Raw genomic sequence first — 20,381 nt, 5'->3', positions numbered from 1 at the left:
GGGCCAGTATTGGCAAGAAGACAGGACCAATATTGGTCCAGTATTGGCAAGAAGACAGGACCAATATTCTCTCTTTATTTTTTGAGTTTGATTTTCATGCGTTATTTCTGACATCTCTCATATGTACATCATGTGTATTATATGGTTTGTAAGACGTGTATACTAGCTGTTGTCGTGGTGACAGATTGTGTTTACTGACACAACACGTTGAGATAAAAATAATAATAGCGCTGGTTAATTATAAATATTGTCGTAGTGCTTTTTTTTATGTATCTTACGTCGCGTTCATACACACAAATAATCTGTTCAAATTCTCTCGCTGCGAATCGATATGTCGACGAACACTTTGACACGCATCGCGCGCGTCCAATTCTGGCCGAAATCTCGTTCTGGCGAAATCAGTCAATATCTTCCAATAAACCCTCGTCGCGTCATTGGAAGTCATAAACCTTCTTTACGCTCGTCCATTTAATATTTTTTCCCCTCGCTCCCGTGCGTAAACGAGCGGGTAACTCCCAGTGTGTCCAACGTCATGTCGACGATAGTGTTTCCCCCGTCCGTGTTTCGGACCACTAAATCTCCGCGCTGTATCGCGCGAGCGAGGACGAGAGAAAGCGCGTGTATATATATACATATATACTATCTGCGTCTCTTCTCCCGTCATCGTTCTCATAGATCTCGCGGAAGAGGGTCTGTATCCAGTGGGGGAAACAGCCTCATCGTCGTAAACAAGTCGTTCTTCCTGTCGGCAACTTTTCCACCTTATCTACTCAATTAGACAAAACTACTTCTTTCTCGGCAAACACGAGGAAAAAAGCGTCCGCCCTTGTTTTCGACTCGCTTCCCATCGATAATTTGTCTCGGGGAAAACTTTTATTTGAGATCCTTCTCCCGTTTGCTCGAAAGTCGGCGAGCGAGAAGTTTTTTTTGCGAGAATGAAACAAAATTTTTAAAAATACGTTGAAAGTTTTTGCCTCATTTGTTTTAAATTTCTTTACATTAAAACAACACGCAAGTATCGCATCGATCGTCTAATAATAGACGTCACAATTTGATCTGAAATGTTCCGCACGTAATAGGTACGTATTTGAACTCGCCGACCGATCCGGCGGGAAAATAAATTTCTCGGTCGCCGGTCTATCTAATTGTCGGCGACGAGTCGCGCGTCTCGCGATTTATCGCGGCGCCAGGCGTGCTCGAGCAGAAGTCGCGAAACGTCCGCGACTGAAAAATGCATCGCGATGCACCTGCCGACCGCGCGGCACCAGTAGTAAGGGCACGCGATGATACGGGCACGGTGACGGCAGTACGATGACGTCACACAGTAACACGAACGCGGCCGAAGTTGGCCGAGAGAGCGGGGCCCTCCTAGTTTTGCCGTGAACGTTTCAGTCTGTCGCCGACCATCGAGGTGTGTGGTGTTTCTCGCGTGCGCGTCTCGCTTATTCTCAGTTTTTTTTTCCTCCTTCCCAATGGTTGGTGAATCAGCTGGTCGTCGATACGTCGTCGTTCCGCCGCTAACGTGAAAAGTGTTGACAGTGACTTGCTGGCGAAAAGGCCAGACCCGAGATCACGCAACGTTGGCCACCAACCTAAGGGGGGAAGGAGGGTAAAAAGGGAATTAGGTGGAGGAGAGTATCGATTCTCCGTTTCTAAATGAATAACAATCCTAGTGGGGTGGAGGTTGAGCTTGTGCCGCGACTACCGTTGCACGCCGATTTTTGCGGCAGCTGACTGTAAGTCATTCCGATGCTTCTCTCCTATTGCGATCGTAAAAATTTAATCGAGTTCGATCTTCCCTCGCAGGGAAAGGGGCGAAAGCTTCCCCCAGTCGCGCGCTGGGAAATTATAGGTTAAATATTGATTTTCCGTGCGTGTGCTCCGTGCGTGGTCTCCTGGATCCAGGCACGTTCGACCGATGAACGCGCTTGGGTTTTTTTTTAAATATCCACCTTCTATTTTTATGTAATCGTAAAAATAAGATGTGACATTTTACGTCAATTTATTTTTACTTGTCAATGATTAATTCATCGACCATTAGTCATGTACAGCCTACATATCTTTGTCGGAGTTAGTCCTACTTGCGTCTGATCAATACGAATTTCTCTACTGACGAGCGACTATATGGCTCGTTGCGCAACGCTCCTGTTTAAAACTGCCAATGAACCGAAATAAGAATAGCTCCCGTTTAACCTCTTTTGCAACATCGTTGATCTTTATCGAGACATTCCAGCGCGACATTATTATTGATCTTGTCGTGTTTTTTTCAACTTGCACTCAAAACGCAACGATGTGAGCAACTGTGTTTAAGGTCATCTCCTATCTAATATCTAACGTGTGTGTGTGTGTGTGTATATGCACGCATCGACACCTCATCTCGGATGAGGAAAAAGAATCGATCTTTAAAAAATCTAAAAGGAGAAGTTAATAAATAAAATCACATGCGCGCGGGCGAGAAATAAAATCGATCAAAACATCCGCTTGTTTGACTACTCGCGCTTGGTCGTTTCGATTGACGAGTTCTCTTTCTCTCTCTCTCTCTCTCTGTAATTACGCGAGTTGAATCACGCGGTTCGATTATCGGCAATTTAAATTCTTCATCCTGTCGTTCCGCCGTTTTGCGCCGCCGCCGCCGCCGCCGCGCCGTCATCCGTGTATGATAATGCGCGATGTATGCGCGCGTGCTCCGCCGACCAGATGCAATTTCGATAACAATGCACCCCCGATCGCGCGCGCACCGGCTTGACGCGCACGCTCCGCTCGCTTCGTGAGTGCGTCTCACCCGGCGCGGGCAAATTCTCATCCCGGAGCCCGAGATCCGCGTTTTGCTCGCCGTACCGTGAAATAGATCGGGTAGCGGAAAATAGTTATCGAGCCGGCGCGCAACTGATACGCGGGGCTGCAATAAAGCACTTTTCTGCCGGTCTTCAATATATACGCGGGCGCGTCTATAAATTATTAATAAACGTTTTTCCTCCTGGAAAACTGTCGATTAACATCACGTACACATTCGGTTTTAATGAAGATGTTGACTTTGTTTCATACCGTTTGTGTCCGTTCGAGAGAAAATACATTGCGCGATCAAATGGCGATTCGATTACGCGACGAATAACTGACGCGGCTTTGAAATAACAAGAGTCGCTGACGTTTGATATTTCAGTTTCAAAATCGTGAAAATTTCACTGAGAAAATGTAAAATCATGACACCTCTAATTAGAGTGACCTTTTAGTTACGTTACTTATGCACGAAATTCTCGCGAAACTTGTAGCAGCTTTAATTATTGTTCAGCGGGAAAACTTCTCTGAATCTCGGAACCAGAGTTCCGAATCGGAATTATCTGAGAAAATTCTCTCTCTCGGAGTTTTTTTTTTTTTTTTTTTTTTTTTTAATTTGCAACGTCCTCGCGTATTGAATCAACTTTTTTTTATAAATTATGAGGAACTCTCTTTCACTATTAGTCCTCGAAATAAAGCGAAAACTAATCAGAGAAGTGCGAAATTTCGAGAGATGCTAACTTCGCGAACGGAAGAAGAGGAAAACTGTAGAGACGCGGTTTGTGTGGTACGACGAATGCACCGTAGCATGAATAGTTTTCCCGGGGTAAGCTAAATAAAATTTAAGGATTCCCGACACCACGAAGGATGCATTGATCAACGCGCGAGTAGTTCGCGCGTTGAGCTTTTTAACGTTAAACGCGGTTGTGTCGGAGTTTATATACCGTTTCGCGTTTCGGGATATGCGAAAGGAAGTCGGAAGAACGACGAACGAGGAGGTGGCGGCAGACACGAAAAGAGGTGATCGATAAAAGCCGTCCTCGCGCGTGGCTGCGTTATTACGTATAAAAGCGCGCGGGGGATTGCGCGCGCGCGCGCGCGCCCAGCTCGATGACTGCAGCAGCCGCTCTCTCTCTCTCTCTCTCTTTCTCTCTTCTTCTTCTTCTTCTCTCTCTCTCTCTCTCTCTCTCGTGCATTGTATCGACGACGCACTTGCTTCTTTGTGTGTCGCTTGATAATTGAACAATTACTCGTAAAATAATTCCGCGCGCGCGATCGAAATTTTCGTCTGCCTGTTGTCAAGATCTGCCTCTCACTCTTTCGCTTCATTGACGCGGAAAATACGACAATTGATGCGCGAGACCGGGTTATCGGAATTCAAACATTTTAACGGCCTCGTAATTAAATACTCGTAATTGCGAGCAAATTAGACTTACAAAACTATTCGCTTCAGTGGGAGTTTTCGACATAATAAATGTCGACGATTTCTGATTGATATATCGATAGAAGAAAAGTGTTTTTTTATTTTTCCTCAATATCAGCGCGTATCGTATCTTAGAGCGTCATTAACGGACTTGCGAGGAATAACTATACTGTCATTCAACCGCCGATTCGATTCCAATTGAAATTGATTTTGAAGCTCATTCATTTTAGAAAACACAGTATTTTTTCATTCATTGTCACTTTTGAGTTTCAAGGAGAGTAAAAAAACACGGAATCAGAAAACGAAAAGAAAATCACATTCGACGAGTGTGCCTTGTTCGGTAATTCGTTTGGAAAAACTGTAGCTGAATGGTAAAATAAACGATTCTCTCTCTCTCTTTTTTTTTGACATCCCTCCCCCTCCCCCCTCCCCAGTATCCACACAATGCGAGTTCTCAACACCGAGCCACTTTGCCATTTTGTTCTCGCGACAATCGTTAATTAAAGCCGTCTAGGGCACTCGTGTTTGCAGACTCGCTCCGCTCACCCTCTCCGCTTCCGTTGCTCGGAGGTGATTTTCAAAACCCCAATCTCCCGTCGTTGCAGTCATTCGTTCAATAGCGGCGTTAATCGCGCCTCGGATTTTATAAACGGTACGCAGTTTAATGGAATTCCGCTCTCTCTCTCTCTCTCTCTCTCCCCGAAATTTACGCGTGTGTGCGTGAGTGTCAAACTCACGTGGTTGCGAAAATTGCACGTGCGTTGAAAACGTGCGTTCGAGCATGACAGCCGGAAAATTTTCATTCCGAGTTACAGGACCAACGAATAAATCGCTCGTCTCGTTGATAATTAATGGTTTCTCTCGGCAGCGCCGAGATGATAAATTATTATTATAACGGAGCGGAACTTTCTAAATACGCGCGGAACGTGCAATGTATCGAGATCGATCATCATAACCGTAACGAGAGGACGAGTTTTTTTTTTTTTTTTTTTCGACGATCTCTTGTTTATATATATTTGCGATTAATTTAACATCGGAAATAATTATGCGCGCGCATTTTCTGCGAGCGTGACATGTTAAACGCGCCGTAAAAGAGTCGGTGATTATTTTTTTTTCTGCAAATGGCAGAAGGACGTCGAGGAAAGAATAATAATAATGATGATGATGATGATATATTTCGCCGAGCGTCGAGCGCGCTCGTCTTGATTCATCTCGAATGTGTATGTGTGTGTGTGTGTGTGTGTCAGCTTTATACGAGGCTTCTGTCATCGTCGGGCGAGAGACAGGCGTAATCCCGCTCCCTTCTAAAATTAGAATCCACTTCACGCGTCTGATCCTTTCCCTCATCTCACTCCCCCGACGTCCGCCTTAGATCGTCTCCCCGACCAATCTACCTTGTTCCCCTTTGATCGTCCGCGTTCCCTTCTTCCACCAAGACCTTTGAAACAAACGGCGGTACGTCATTGGATTCCGTAAAATCTAACGCTCGTACATACGTATCGAATGTCTCGTGTGGCGCTTCATCGCGTTTCTCTCGTCGTCCTTTTAATCTTGACCGACACGAGTGTTTTCGTCACATGTTGCATTCGGAAAAAAATGTCGTCCCGTGTTTCGCGCAATAAAAGTGGTAATTGCTGCGTAAACGCGCAACGTAGCATTAAGGACATTTAAGCGTAATGGCGCCGTGTAATATTCACGCGGAGATAAACGAGTGCGCGGAAAATTATTATTCGTTGCCGCCGCTATCCGTCACGTATTTTCCGCTCGACGATTACGCTGAATATTTCATCGCGTTGCATTTACGTTTGCACGAGCGTGCGCGCGCGTTTTGCACGCTCCCAGAAAGGGATTATTCTAAAATTAGCGAAAATTATTAATTTAATTCTCGTATCGAGCCGTCAAAGTTTCTGTGGGAACAACGCATTAATTTCCAAAGACAACCGGAATCAAGTAGTTTTCCTAGCCGCACACGCGCGCGGTATGCTTAGGGGAAGAGAGAATCCTCAGCTCTTGATCCTCAAAGTTAGGTAGGTAGTAACTCCGTGGTATTTCCAGAGGCACATCGGGCGACAACTCACATCGCGACAAGAACAGCTGGACTACGAAGTACTACATAGTTCGCGAATTGCTTGCATTTCCCGACGCGAAGTTGCATTGCGAGCATTGCGAGCGTTTAAAATGCACGCGTGTGCTGACTTGATGGGCTGGCAAAATGTTTCGAGACGTAATAAATAAAACGCTCGCGTGTAAGAAGAAAGAGAGAGAGAGAGAGAGACTGGATATTAACGTCCAGTAACGTTATTTTTTGTATTTAAAAGTAAAATTGAGATAATTTACATCAGTAATTAAATAAAACACCGCAACAATTATGAGTGTCTTTTCTTTTTTTTTTTTTCCTTTTTCAAGGAAATTAAGAAAGAATTTTGCATCATATTCGCGTAATTAAACTACATACAAACGTCAATGTTTTTTACGTGCTCAATTTGAGATTCAGACTCGAGCGGAGAGGCAATTTGCTTTCTTTTATGCTAAAGATAGGCCGCTTTATGAGACGGCGAGTTGAAACGAAACCGACTTACGTCGACTAAAAATGGACCAGACTGCGAGTGTGTCTCTCTAATCCCGAAGTATTCGAGGCGAGAGTCTCTCTCTCTCGACCGAGGAGGCGAGTAAATTGGGTTACGCTTCGTTAGTATCGCGCCCGTTAAAAAGTTGAACGTTAGCGGTAGGTGAGCGCGCGCGCGCGCGCAGTCTCCCAGATTAATTATGGAAATTAATCCGCGTGCCGGTGGAATATGTATTTTGCGAGCGAGTCAATGAGCGATAATGTACCGCAGTCTTTATTAGATCGTGTCCGCTGATTCGCGCTCCGTTTCACGGACAGTTACGAAGCTCGTGAAAATCGTTTCGTTGTCGAGAAGAACTTTTTTTTTTTTTTTTGTTTCGCGTTAATTACACATGTACGAGTCGATGACTCGCGAGAGCGCCGCGTGTGCATTTTCGCGTTTATTGCGTAACGAGAGAAGCCGGTGAAAATATAATCGCGCCGCTCGCTAATGCGACGCGAGATAGTCACGGAATGCGCCGAAGATTGCGCCGACGTAATTGCATAATGGCGCTATGAAACAAAAAAAAAAAAAAAAAAAAAAAAAAAAAAAAAAGGAAACAACCGGGAAACAATGAAGAAACGCGGATATTTGAATATAATTTCGGGGATTGTCGCGGAACAATCTGCGCGTTTTCTCACTCACGCGGTTATTATTTGACGCGATTATTATTTTACTTCAATTTCGTAAAGCGCTTCGCGCGACTTAATTTTCAGAACCGAAGCAGAGTATTAAACGCCCGATAAAATTTAATTAATTCGCGACGCCCAAAAGGGCGCTCGATCGCGCCGTTTCGGATCGCTTGGCAACACATCGACCACTTTTACGAGAGCATCGCGTAATATCCGCACAGTTTTCCCTTTCTCCGTCGGCGTTGGTAGTAACCGTGTCTGCTTTCCATTAACACCCGGAAAGCATTAGGTGCTGGTAATGGTAATAGAGGCTCTCCGAGATAACAGCAGGTGCGCACAGATACCCGCATCGAGCGATATTATCGCATCTTTTAGCGGAAACATTCGAGCTATATTGTTTTTATCACGCGCTTCTCTTCTTTGCGCACAGAGAGAGAGAGAGAGAGAGAGTGAGTGAGCTCGTGTGTCTCGTTTACTGAATCCTAAATTACGAATCGAGTAATCGTCGCGTCGCGTGAGCTCACAATCGAACGTGCGGTCTTGTTAACGACGAATTTGAGCGCAACTCTGTGCGGCAAATCGAGTTAGCGCGAGTTACATCGGGCGAATTACAATCGCGTGTCTCCGCTGTTAGCGGCGAATTTATCCGCCATTCTCCGATTCAAACAAATGGCCAATCAGGTCGCGCGTTTCGCGCCAAAGTCGGGAATACATTTGTGTCGATGAAAACAAAATTTAACATATTTTTAAGAAGTAGTGTAAAATTGTGCCGATACTTCAATTGTTCACTTGCGCGAGATTAAGTACATTCGATTGTTCGAGAAACGCGAGTTTTAAAACCGCGCGAGTCGTTACAGCCGCGCGATTAGTCCGCGCGCGCGCGCGTTAATCGTCGCTTCTCGAGAGGCTCTTGAAACGGATATTTCTGTTCAACGCACGCCTTTACAACGTGCAGACTTAGAGACCTTCATAGGTTTTACAACAATACGCGAATATAAAAGAAGACGCGTCCGGGTGGTCCATTAACTTGCGAAATCCACGGCCTCGCGCGGCCTCGATCTCGCGAGCTCTCGACAATTCACGGTGAACGCACCGCGTAATTACTCTCTCGCGACGGAATATACACGGTGTGTCTCGCACAAAGACGCGCAACGCGCGCTTTCATATTTCTATCTCGCGATTCGCGACAATGAGCAGATAAATTGCAAACACACACACATCGCTAAATCACAAACGCGTTTAACCTTTGAGAGCGTCCTTGTCGATTTTTTAGTTTATTCGCAACACGAGAGAAAGCAGAGTATTAGAAGGACACCCCGTGTATACGCGCGAGTCTGTCACGAGTGATTATGTTATGCGGCCACGCCTCGCACGATCGTATCTCGATCGCCCTGAAACGCTCGGTTGAGGATTAAACCGGTAGTTATCGATGATCGAAACGGTTCGGTTGCACAAGTGTGTCTCACTTTCGACCCGAATGAAATGTCGATTATTTTTATTATTGCTCCCGGTGTTGATCCCAGAGACACAAAAGCGGATAAAGTCCTGCGAGTTACTCAATTCAGCGCGAAAGTTCGAACTGGCCAAGGTGTTTCTTTCGCAATAGTTTTTTTTTTTTTTTTTTTAGATTTTACAAGGAGATAAAAAAGGAAAACTTTTTCTACGTACGAGAGACGCAAACCAAGATGGACCTTCGAATTTAATTCGAACGACGTAAAAATGCGCGCGTTAATTTACACCTTAATTTCCGCGAAGAAACGTCTCGTGAATGAGAGGCGCTTGTTCGTCGGCACGTGTTCGCAGCGGAAATACCGAGATGCGCGATAACGCGAAGTATGAAGAAATTACGGACGAGTGTGAGATATCCCCGAGTTGCATGCTCGCTCGCTCGCTCGCTCGATCTCTCTCTCTCTCTCTCTCTCTCTTCTTTCGCGCGACGCATCCATAAATCCTGGGAAATGGAATCTCCCTGGTCGCGTACCATCTTCCGCGAGAGGACTACTTTTTCTTCCCCAGAGGGGGGACACCTCTTTCTCCTCGATAATACCTGCAGGACGTAATCCCCAGAAAGTCGGGCGTGCTTGATAAGTCCTCCCACGTCGGGCTTTGGGAAAAAACTCTCCGCCACAGTCTCCGGGTGAAAAAGCGACGTTCGAGAGAGACAAAGAAAAGGAAGGGACACAAAGGAGAGAAAATGAAAGAGAGAGAGAGAGAAAGAGGGTAGGGGGAGAAATGATAGAAAGAGTAATGCTCCTTGAGGTCTTGCCAGAAGATGCCCGGCCGTTGGAGATTATCGGGCTAAAACTGAAATCCGGAGCGAGGACGCTCGTAAACGCGAACGAATCGTCCTGTCCAGGATGCAGCCTGTTTCCGGCGACACGCCAATATAGCCTCGTCCCGGAGATATATGTCGGGAAAGGGGGATCGAGGATCTCAGTGATAATAGTCTTACACGGGCGTTAGGTAGAAACTCTCGGAAGAGATCGGATCGGACGTTATTCTTTTTCGCGTCGGTTTTTTTTTTCTCTCGCGACAGTTTTTTTATCGCTCGTTGAAATTTATGACCGTGTGAAATGTGCGCGCGCGCAACGTTAATATTCTATTAATCCGCGAGACATTTGATATTCACGTACTCATTAGTATTCGATATCATGGACGGTGTACCCGCTTCGAATGCAATTGGTCGGGACATCAAATATGAAAAATGCGACGACGCCGTCCTGGGGAAAAAAATAGAGCGCCCGTATGTACCTGTTTTTTTTTTTTTTTTTTTTTTTTTNTTCACGTACTCATTAGTATTCGATATCATGGACGGTGTACCCGCTTCGAATGCAATTGGTCGGGACATCAAATATGAAAAATGCGACGACGCCGTATATCTACCAATGAAACTGCGCCCATATTTACCTGTTTTTTTTTTTTTTTTTTTTTTTTCTAAAAGAAAACCAAAACACGCGCGCACTCTGGATGCTGATTCGCTCTGATCGCATTTTCGATCAGGCGAATTGATGTGCCGGATGACAAAGAGAGATATATGATGTCGTTTTACATAGGCGTTCCGGAAAAGTTGCCTCAAGCACGACATAAACAAAAACGGACAATAATCAAACTAACAAAAATAATAAAACGGAAGAAGAGAAATTACGAAAAGTGAGTACGTATAAAGAAACGAGCAAAATTGTAATTATGAAGAGAGAGAAAGGACCGCGAGGGGAGATTCATAAAAAAAAAAAAAGAAACATGCTCGTAAAGCGGAGCGAGCGGGAGCTTCTCGATGAAAAAAATATACTCCATTGGCTCGAAACTTTATTAACCGTGTTTCGCGCGCCGGACGATTTATCGGCGACCGATCATAAAGCTTTTTACGGGCTGCGGTGCGTAAAAGAGCAACATCGGCGAGAAATACGCGATTCGTAATACGTCGTAAAGGTCCTCGTCGTGCGGCCCCGTTGTGGAGGATTTCACGACGGTCTCCGTCCGATGATGAAGAGATAAACATCTGGTAAACGTCAGGACTTCAGGAAGCGAGCGAGCTTATTTCCGCGAGATAACGAGGGGATCATGTTGTACTCTACACGGTGTGTATATATACACGGTGTAGTTTTAGTGCTGATTTGCTCGGGCTTATCTTAATAAGACGGCGCGAATCAGTAATAATCGCGCGAGGGTGGGCGCCGCGCTGTTAGAGAGACTGCGTTTGAAGTGCGAAGGGAATTAATAAGAGAGAGTGGTGCGCGCGCGCGCGTATTTGCATGAAAGAAAATTAGCTGCGTAAACACACGCTGCGAGAAGTGGGATTATGCGCGAAGCGAAGATCGCTTTGTTAGATGATGCGCGAGATTTCCGCGGAAACGTAAAGATTCGTCTAAATAAGGAACGGATTAACGCGAGAGAGAGAGAGAGAGATTCTCCCCCTTTCCGACGGCGTTAATCCATAAATTGTATTAAGTCTTTTCACATCGAGACGGAGATCCAATTTTAGGATCGAAATTGCGAAGATGTTTTACCAGATGGGAAAAGTCTTTTTTTTTACACCAACGTTTCGCAATTTGACTCTCATTGGCCTTATTTTTCGTCGATGTTGTTGTAGAGACTACGAGACCTAATTTTCTAGACGAAAACGCTACATAAGAAAATCTTCCCAGTTCGCGTGTAAGTAAAACGTCTTTGTGCGAATTGTAATAGCGGCTTAATTGCGAGGCGGCCGATGTATTTGGAGAAGCCGCACGAGCAAGCTCTTTGAAGCCCTCGAGACTTCCTCCCATCGGATCGGCTGAAACTTAATTACCTCGGCGAGCTATGCGCGATATCGTCAGCCACTCGAAGGGGCGAAAGGGCCGTGGGGAATACCTCCTCCCGACTTCGATAAGATTCTAACTATATATAGTGACCGTTGTGCAAAGCATCAGCCAGTAACGTCGTAATCGCTTCGTGATTACGATTTTTTTTTTTTTGTGACATCAGATGTGAACGAATTCCGTCACCTGGCGTCCTCATCGATGAGATTCACAGGGATGATCCTCTGGATCTCACCGATCGCTCGTCGATCGCAGTGTCAATGTTGAGTTACTCAGCCGGAAAAAAAAAAACGACGATGACAACTCTCCTTCAATACGACGGCGATCTGTATTGACTACTCGGTCATGTCATCCTATGTAGATGTGCAATTGTAGTCGAAAGAGAGAGAGAGAGAGAGAGCTCGAAATGGGGTGACGTTGCGGACGAGCGCCATATAGTGGTTGAGAGTTGTGCCGTGGGGCAGAGACGTGGAGAGTTAGGGTGGGTCGGTCGGGTGGCTGCTGGTAGTGTGTATTGATCGAGCGTGGAGAAGAGCAACCTGCCCCCTCACCTCTCTCTCTCTCTCTCTCTCTCTCTTTCTCTCTTTCTTTTGGTCTCTTTCCTTTCTTTCTCTTTTTCGCGAAGAGCCCCCGTGTGGACGTCCATCCCTATACACGGTGTTTTCTGCCGTGCGCCACTTTTTCCTCGCTAGGCTTTTTCGCTTTTCTTTCTTTTTTTTTTTTTTATCTCTTTCTTTTCCTCTTCGAACTCTCTTCGCGCAAAGGTATATACACTCCTCCTCGCTGATATCCACGTCACGCTCGATCGGCCATTGTTTTTTGCCGATCGACAAACACCAACAGAATTACAGGCACCCGGGAGAGAGAGAGAGAGAGAGAGGCAATACCGAGCCTCCGACACTGTAATCTACGTTCTCCTTTTTCGTTCTCCCCTTCTGTCTCTCTGTATTTCAGTCAAAACTGCGGTCGAGTCCCGCGGGTAGTAAAAAAAAAAAAAAAAAAAAAAGAAATTGCGCGGTTACGTAAATACGAAGAGCAGAGAGTTAAAACTCGACGCGACCAGAAACTCCATTGTATCGGTGTTAAATTACTTAGTGTGAGATTTCAAAACCAGCAAAATTCCACAATCGTTTGATGGTAAAAAAAACAAATCGTAAAAATATGCGAACGTCCGTTCTTGTTTTTTTCTTAAACGTTTTTTATACGTAATGTTGTTTCTGCGATTAAAGAAACGACGATCGTTTGACGTCCGATATCCATTGATTTGAGTCACGTGTGCTGTGTCTGAAAACAAGTGATTTATGACGATAGCAATATACAGTGAGAAGATAATAATCCGCGTTCCGCGAGTGCAGAAACCATAAAATTGCGAATACTGCGGTGAGATATAGAGGTGAGAGACAGACAGAGAGAGAGAGAGAGAGAGAGAGATTTGCCAATGTAATTTACGGCCTCTGCCAAGTGCGTCAGGTGCTCACCTTACGACCTAATGAGGTTTAATTACATCTGACTAAAGCTCGGTTGACGCACCGTCTAGATTACAATTGCCGTCTTTCAAAAGCCGGATTTCCCGTCGTTACGATTAGTTTATTTTCGCTAATTGATTAACGCACTCCCGACTGTGTTATCCAACACCTGTTACCGGACGGACGAACGTTTCGTTTTTACGCGCACGGTTTTTTTTTCTCCTCTTGGAAACATTTCGAATCGCGCGCGTCGAATGTTTCTCTTCGGATTTGCGTCTTACGTAAGGTGTCGCGTTTCGATTATCGAATCGGCGACGGTCGCTCGAGACGCGAATCTCGCGGAGTGTTTCGCTCAAATTAACCGCATCGTCGCCCATTCGGACGATCATTGATCGCCACGTATGCCTCGGTCGATCGATTGACGTATTTCCCCCTTCCCCCCCTCTCTTTCCCTCTTGATGTCAATAACCGAATTGTCCGGTTCTACTAGCGTTGCGACATATCGCCAATTCCGAGATTAACGGAATTAATAACGATTGGACAATCGGGCTAATCGAATTAACGTTTCTCCTCTGTGAAACGAATCGCGTATGTGCGTCATTCCGATTTCGATATTGTGTGATTTTCGGATTTGCGATATCACGATCAATTAATAACGTCGCGAATCAAACGCGCGTCGCGCGGATATTTGTTTAATAATTCGACGAATTGTCGGAATTTCGTAGTGAAAGGGAATGCATCCCACGACGTCGAAAGAATTCCCGGGTCCGGTTGATCGCGGCGATCGAACACACAGCGAGGAATTCCCGCAGACACGTCAGATATCTCATCGATCGCTCTGCGCCACCCTCTCTTTCTCTCTCTCTCTCTCTCTCTCTCTCTCTCTCTCTCTCTCTCTCTCGCCCCTAACAAAATACAGGGGAATCCCGTGGCGAAACTTCTGGCGAATTTCCAAGGCACCTCCCCTTTCTCTCGTGCCATTCCTAACCCACATACTTACGCGAAATTATGTCGTTCGCGACGTTCTCGTCGTCGTCCCTCTTGCTTCTTTGTAAATTAAATTAAACATGATTTTCTTTTCTCTCTCTCTCTCTCTCTCTTTCTTTTCCGTATGCTAATCGTGAAACGTCCTCGGACGTTATTTCTACTCGATTTTTTTTCGCGAACTTCTCGCGGCAGTCTTCTACGAAAATTTCCATTTCCATTCTCGATGCTGTGCAACGCCGCGCGGAAATACTTGAAAAAAAATGTTTTTTTTTTTTCACGCCGCTCACGTAGCGCGCAATTACCAGTTTTCTCCCGTTGTTACGAGTGTGACGAAGTGGGTTCACCAATTAGCGGCACGTACGAGAAATTATCGCGGTTATTATCGCGCAATTAAGTCGAAGTCGGGAATGCGCCGAGAATGTGTGTCGATGCGCAACGTTTCACGCGTTCGAGTCTTAACACAGAAATTTATATAATGAAAATGACGTAACGCGGATTTAGAAAAACTTGTTAATTAAATGTTGCAATTGCGTCAAGTTGAAGAGATTGTCAAACGGAGACGGGATTTGCTGTTCCGGTTATAGCGAACGTTGCATTGTTTGTATTTCGACCCCGCTTAAATTTTCAACGTCTCGGCAAGGATGGAACTTCTTTTTTTTATTTTTTTTGCGCGCGCGCGCGCGCGAGCGGAAAACCAACCCCGAGAAGTCGGGAAAAAGTTTTTCTTTCGCGCACTCGCGTAGTTCGTTGTATAATCCCGGCGATTAGAGGCCTCGAAGTCCGGGTGTATCCGTGCTCCTTGAGCACGTTCAAAGGGAAACGTGGCCCTTAGGTGCTTCTCTATAATGCCCGAACGATACTCAGGAGAGGCAGCTGGCGTTAGTCAGCAAACCGCTCGGCTAATCCCTTAATTACTTCGACATGGTTAGCAACCCTGTACTAACCACGCGTCGGTGCCTGGCACTCGGTTCTCCGATTGTTAATTAAAATGCCTGCAGCCGTGCAATTTCTGCGAAACAACAAAAAACGCAATAGAAGTCCATCTCTCGAGTGAGAGAGAAAGGAAGAGAGAAATGTAGCCAGATTTTGGACACTGAAAAATTTGCAACAGTAACAACGAGAATTACTTTTGCACAGACCGACAAAAGATTTGGAAAATATTTTTGAAAATATATTTATTCTCTCTTTTTTCTCTGTATATGTGTATACGTATAAAACAAATACGATTAATAATCAAGAACTTAATGATAAACAAATATTTAAATATTTTCAAATGTTTTTCAAAACATTTTTTATCAAACATTTATTTAAATTAGTCTCTAAAACCTGAATTAATGGAAAATGCTGGAGAAAACAGTAATAACACTAAATAGCAGTATAAATTTGACCAGGTCGAGTTTAACCCTTAAATGCTTGAAATGCTCTTTTGCAAAACAAATTGAACAAATAACAACAGTAGAAAAGTATCGTGCGAAGAACTTGACGCACTTAAGGGTTAACAGGCGATTGTGTCGCCAGCTATTTAATGAATAATCGCCGATGCGATTCATTCTCTTGTAATGCGTTGCATGAACGATACTGATTCAGGTACGGCTGTGAGGGTGTGGCGGAGTCCGCCCTCGTCGACGACACCCTCAACGGAAATCCCCGCTCGTCGTCCACGTCGTTGTCGGGCGCGATCCTGCCGCCACAATCGGGATTCGCGGGATCGATCGACACTGCGGATAGTTCCGGGTTGAGAAAGTACGTACGAAACGCGTTGGTTGGTCTCGTCGTACCCATACCGCCAGCATCAAACTTTCCTTTTGCCAGATCGTCTTGATCATCCGCTTGCCTGTATACATTATACTGTCCGTCCTCTTTTGTGTACCCAAGTTGTTGCTTCTTGTTTGTCGCTGTAACGAGAATCTCGAGACAAAACGCAACCTAATCCGCGCGATATGAGCAATCTAGGCAGCTGTTTGTAGAGTCTCCCGGTGTATTCGAGTTATATTGTCGCACTTTGTTGCTACGCGTGCGGACAAAACTACGCGAAAATCGCGATTCGTGTTTTCTTCTCACTTCGAGCGAGTCATACGACGCGGTGTTCTTCAAAAGTTTCTTTTTTGTATTTATCTACACGTGATTCTTGTAATATTTTATAAACAATTGCATACATTAAGACGATTTTTAATTAATTTCTCAATTTTTTACGGTGTGTGAGCAAAAAGAGAGAGAGAGAGAGTGTGTGTGTGTGTGTGTGTGTGTGTGGAAAGATGAATGTCAAACAAAATCTGTCGTGTATTTGCGTCAGAAAGTAAATAACAACAAAATGTTATACGCCGCCGGTGGATTGTTGAACTTGTGTCGGGGTCCTCGTACACTACAAAGTAAAAATAAAAAAACTCATTTACGAGTAGTAGAGTTGTTGCTCCTTCTTCTTGCGCACCTTGCTTTAGATAGAAAGTATGTTGCAACCTGACGTTTTACACGGAAGAGAAAAGTGTATTCGTTCTTTTCAACTGACTTTTAAGTTTGACAGACGAAAGATATAGCGCGGGCACTTATTGACTTGCGAAACGCTTGCTTGGAACCGCACACTTATTTTCCGAGACGTTATCTCACTCATACATCCCTCACTACACCGTATGCAATAAATAAAGTACCGTATAATTTTTTTTTTAAAGAACCGTTTGCGCACGTGTCGGAACCGATGACCGTATTTTTTTTGTTAATTTGATTTTAATTTGATTTTTGTTTTTTTTGCGAACTAGCACTTGCTGGGTACGACGGACACCTGTTACGATTTTTTTTCCTCGCCGCGTACATAAATTATCTTCATTCCAGGACAATATTCTTTTTCACGCACATCATTCGCGACATTTAATTAAGAAAACATCATTTGTCTTCGCGGAGGACATTTCTTTTTCTTTTTACGGCCGCCGGTAAAAAATAATCTCTCACCGACCCGCGTCGCGTTTGATCGGCACGCGAGGATTTCTCTCGTGACGGCGATAAACGCGACGGCGGAGAAACTTTGTCACGGGGGAGAATTGATCGCGCGGAGAGATGGGACGGACGATCTCTAACGAGCGGAAATCAATTTGTCATTCGGTCGTGCAGTCGATGACGATCGCCGTGAACGGCATTCGACGGAACCGGTCGGAAAACAGATTAGGGGAAAACGCGAAACAAACGCGAAACCGTCGGACAATCGTCGGCGCGATAAATCATCAGCACCGCGATTATTTCGGCGATCACATCAGTTAGTTCGGTCCCGAAATGTCGCGGGCTGAAATTCGCCAAAGTCACGCGACCCCGTGGATTTTCACGTTGTAACCACCCACGAGAGGGAATGAGAGAAAGAGAGGAAGAAAGGGGAGAATTTCACCGAGCAACTTGGTCGCGTGACCAGCCTTTGTGACGATTCACGACGAATTTAAATATGCAGATTAAATCGTAAACGGAACCGAGAATAAAGTAGAGTAGTAGCGGTCATCAAGAGCGATGTTTTCCAGATCCAAAATAGAAACCCGAAGTAGAAAAATGAATGTTTCTTTTCAAGCTTCTCGTAGTGTGACGCTGCAAACAAATTTCTAGTCTCTGCACTGTATGATTTCCTCTCTCTCTCCGATTAAATGAGAGTCGGAACAACAATCCCTACCTTCAATTTTTTATAATCACTCTCGATTCCGAAGCCAAAAATCTCGACTCTCGTCATTTTTTTTTTTTTTTTTTTTTTTTTTTTTTTTGTCTATCTGTAAAAATGCACGCGCAGAATTCGAAACTTTACGATGGATCTAAAAGCATGTCAACACTTTTTCTTATACTCGCTTCTATTGTGTATTAACCTACATGCAGCACACCAGAGCAAAATCCGCCTGTAGATTAAACCAAAAATACAGACAATACAACAAAATTCTTTAAAAGACGTCCGAAAACTTATCCAGACGTTCTTCAAATTGTTGGCCGAGTCACTCGGTGAATAATTTTTACGTTGTACCCACGATTAAATAATAAAAAATGTAAATAATAAAAGAAAATATTAAAAACCATTTTTAATTAAAAACACATGCAATTGTGCGCGCTGAAGAGACTGGTTATTCAGTAAAACATCGGCCAGAAGTAATCGAGCCGCAGCTCTCCGAAGAATGCGCTCTCCGAGGGCTAAACAAGTCGCTTTTAGACATTTTTTTTTTTTTTGTGTTGTCTGACGTTATTCCGATGACGAACTTCCGGGATGAATCGCGTCCTCTTTATCTTGGTCCGCAGTTACTGCGAGAAACCCGACAACGAAACTGCAGAGATGGGCGGTGTGCCGCACGTGGAGGGTAGCCTGAACAGCGAGCTGTACGCGGTGCCGGTGAAGCGACGACAACCGAAGGAACAGAAGAACAATGCGATTCTGCAGGACAATATCCAGGAGAAACCGACGGACGTGGATAGCACCGATTCCGAGGACAAAGACGAGAATCTGCCACCGGGTTGGCAGAAGCACGAGGGTAAGTATCGAGCACACACACACACACACATATATATACACGTACAACGTAGCTGTGCCGGCGATCGATATTTCTGAGCTGGAAGAAGCATAATGGATCCTATTTAGCGTTAAATATTACTATGCGCGATGACGCACGATTCCCTCGTATCAAATGGATATTTTCGGAATTTTGAACGCAGAATGAAGTTTGAAATAATTTTATTAATTAATGATTTTATTAATTGTCACAACAAAGTTAGTCAAAAATATCTACTTAATTAGCGTTTTAATTGTTGAAGGATGTGATTTATTGATTTGCGTCGTTTTCTTAATTTTTCTTTACGTTTTTTATTCCCTCTCGTTGACGTGTGAAAAACGATACGTCGACGAGAGAAGATGACGACTAAAAAAGTAGTACGTGACTATTTCGACGTGCGACCGTTTTAAATTCGAACTCTTTCGCGATCGATCGAATGTTATTTCAGACGAGAACGGACCTTATTACTGGCACGTGAAGAGCGGCAATATTCAAAGAGAGCCGCCGGAGGCTCCGTTGCACTCAAAATCGGAGGCGCGTCGGAGCTTGGTCAAGGATAACGATAGCGTGAGTAAAAACAAACACACGCACACAGAATCTATTAAAATGCGTCCTGATTTGTTGTTTTTTGTTTGTTTATATAACAAACAACAATTTCGTGCAACGTGCAATTTTTTTTTTTTTTTTTATTTGCGTCGCAGATAAACAATTTTCACACTCTGAGCGGCATGGTGAACACGGTGACTCGCAGCAACACAAGCTCGGCCCTGGATCAGGAATTAGAGAACAAGAGGAAAGTCGAATTAGCGCTTAAGTGAGTGAACTTTGTTTTTGTTTTCTCTCGCGTCTTGGTGACGATCGGTCAGCGGTTTTATTATTTCGTTTGTCGTTTCCTCAGACGAAGAAGCTACCCCGCCAGAGCGGATTCGGAGGGCAGAGACAAGCCGATCAGATTCGCCGTGCGATCGTTGGGTTGGACGGAGATCGCGGAAGAGGATCTGACGCCCGAGAGAAGCAGCAAGGCTGTGAACAAATGTATCGTGGATCTCTCATTAGGTAGAAACGATCTCCTGGACGTCGTCGGGCGATGGGGCGATGTAAGTGTTTTTTCTTTTATTTTTATTTACTTAACAAGTAAAATTTATAACAGAACAACAAAAACGTGTAAATGAAAGACGGAAAATTTTAATTAGAGATGTGACCTTCAAAAACATAATTGGGACGTTCGGGGTCCTCCTTTGAGTTACTGACACAGCATTATTGATTTCACCGGTAAACGCGCGATGAGGGATACGTTACAAAATATTTCAGGGTAAGGATCTATTTATGGACCTGGACGAGGGCGCACTCAAGCTGATCGATCCGGAGAATCTCACTGTACTCAACACACAGCCTATTCACACAGTCAGGGTGTGGGGTGTGGGGAGAGATCACTGTCGGTGAGTGAATTATTACCTTCGAGCAAATTAGGAAAGCGAATTCTGCGACTTAGAACTTTTGAAGTTTTTGAAACGAAAGACGTAATGTTACTAATGTGTATTTTTACGTTGTTTTCATGATTGTTTGCTTGGTTTTGGACGGGCGTGACAGCGAGAGGTAAGCGACATGAGGAAATATAAATAAAATATAAGAAATAAATTATTTGCATGACGAGGAATAAAATAAAAAAAAAAAAAAACAATTCACGCTGTTTAA

General features: G+C 44.5%; 1 protein-coding gene across 3 annotated transcripts in view; it reads left to right on the top strand.

The window, feature by feature from the left end:
• Window positions 1-20,381, top strand: part of LOC109854436 (protein Fe65 homolog) — a 43,349-nt gene that overhangs the window by 21,142 nt on the left and 1,826 nt on the right. For 2 of the 3 annotated variants that reach the window (XM_020427521.1, XM_020427530.1), the window contains exons 3-9: window positions 15,775-15,930; window positions 18,439-18,668; window positions 19,135-19,253; window positions 19,388-19,500; window positions 19,585-19,783; window positions 19,998-20,125; window positions 20,277-20,282. In XM_020427521.1, coding sequence (XP_020283110.1) covers window positions 15,775-15,930; window positions 18,439-18,668; window positions 19,135-19,253; window positions 19,388-19,500; window positions 19,585-19,783; window positions 19,998-20,125; window positions 20,277-20,282 — 951 coding nt within the window. The remainder of the gene's footprint in view (window positions 1-15,774; window positions 15,931-18,438; window positions 18,669-19,134; window positions 19,254-19,387; window positions 19,501-19,584; window positions 19,784-19,997; window positions 20,126-20,276; window positions 20,283-20,381) is intronic. The other variant, XM_020427538.1, reaches the window with a different exon arrangement.

The sequence above is a fragment of the Pseudomyrmex gracilis genome, unplaced genomic scaffold, assembly GCF_002006095.1.
Source record: "Pseudomyrmex gracilis isolate BER0280 unplaced genomic scaffold, ASM200609v1 scaffold_2, whole genome shotgun sequence".
Classification (NCBI taxonomy): domain Eukaryota; kingdom Metazoa; phylum Arthropoda; class Insecta; order Hymenoptera; family Formicidae; genus Pseudomyrmex; species Pseudomyrmex gracilis.
The sequence above is the reverse complement of the archived record's forward strand: the minus strand, read 5'-3'. Positions and strand labels throughout refer to the sequence as shown.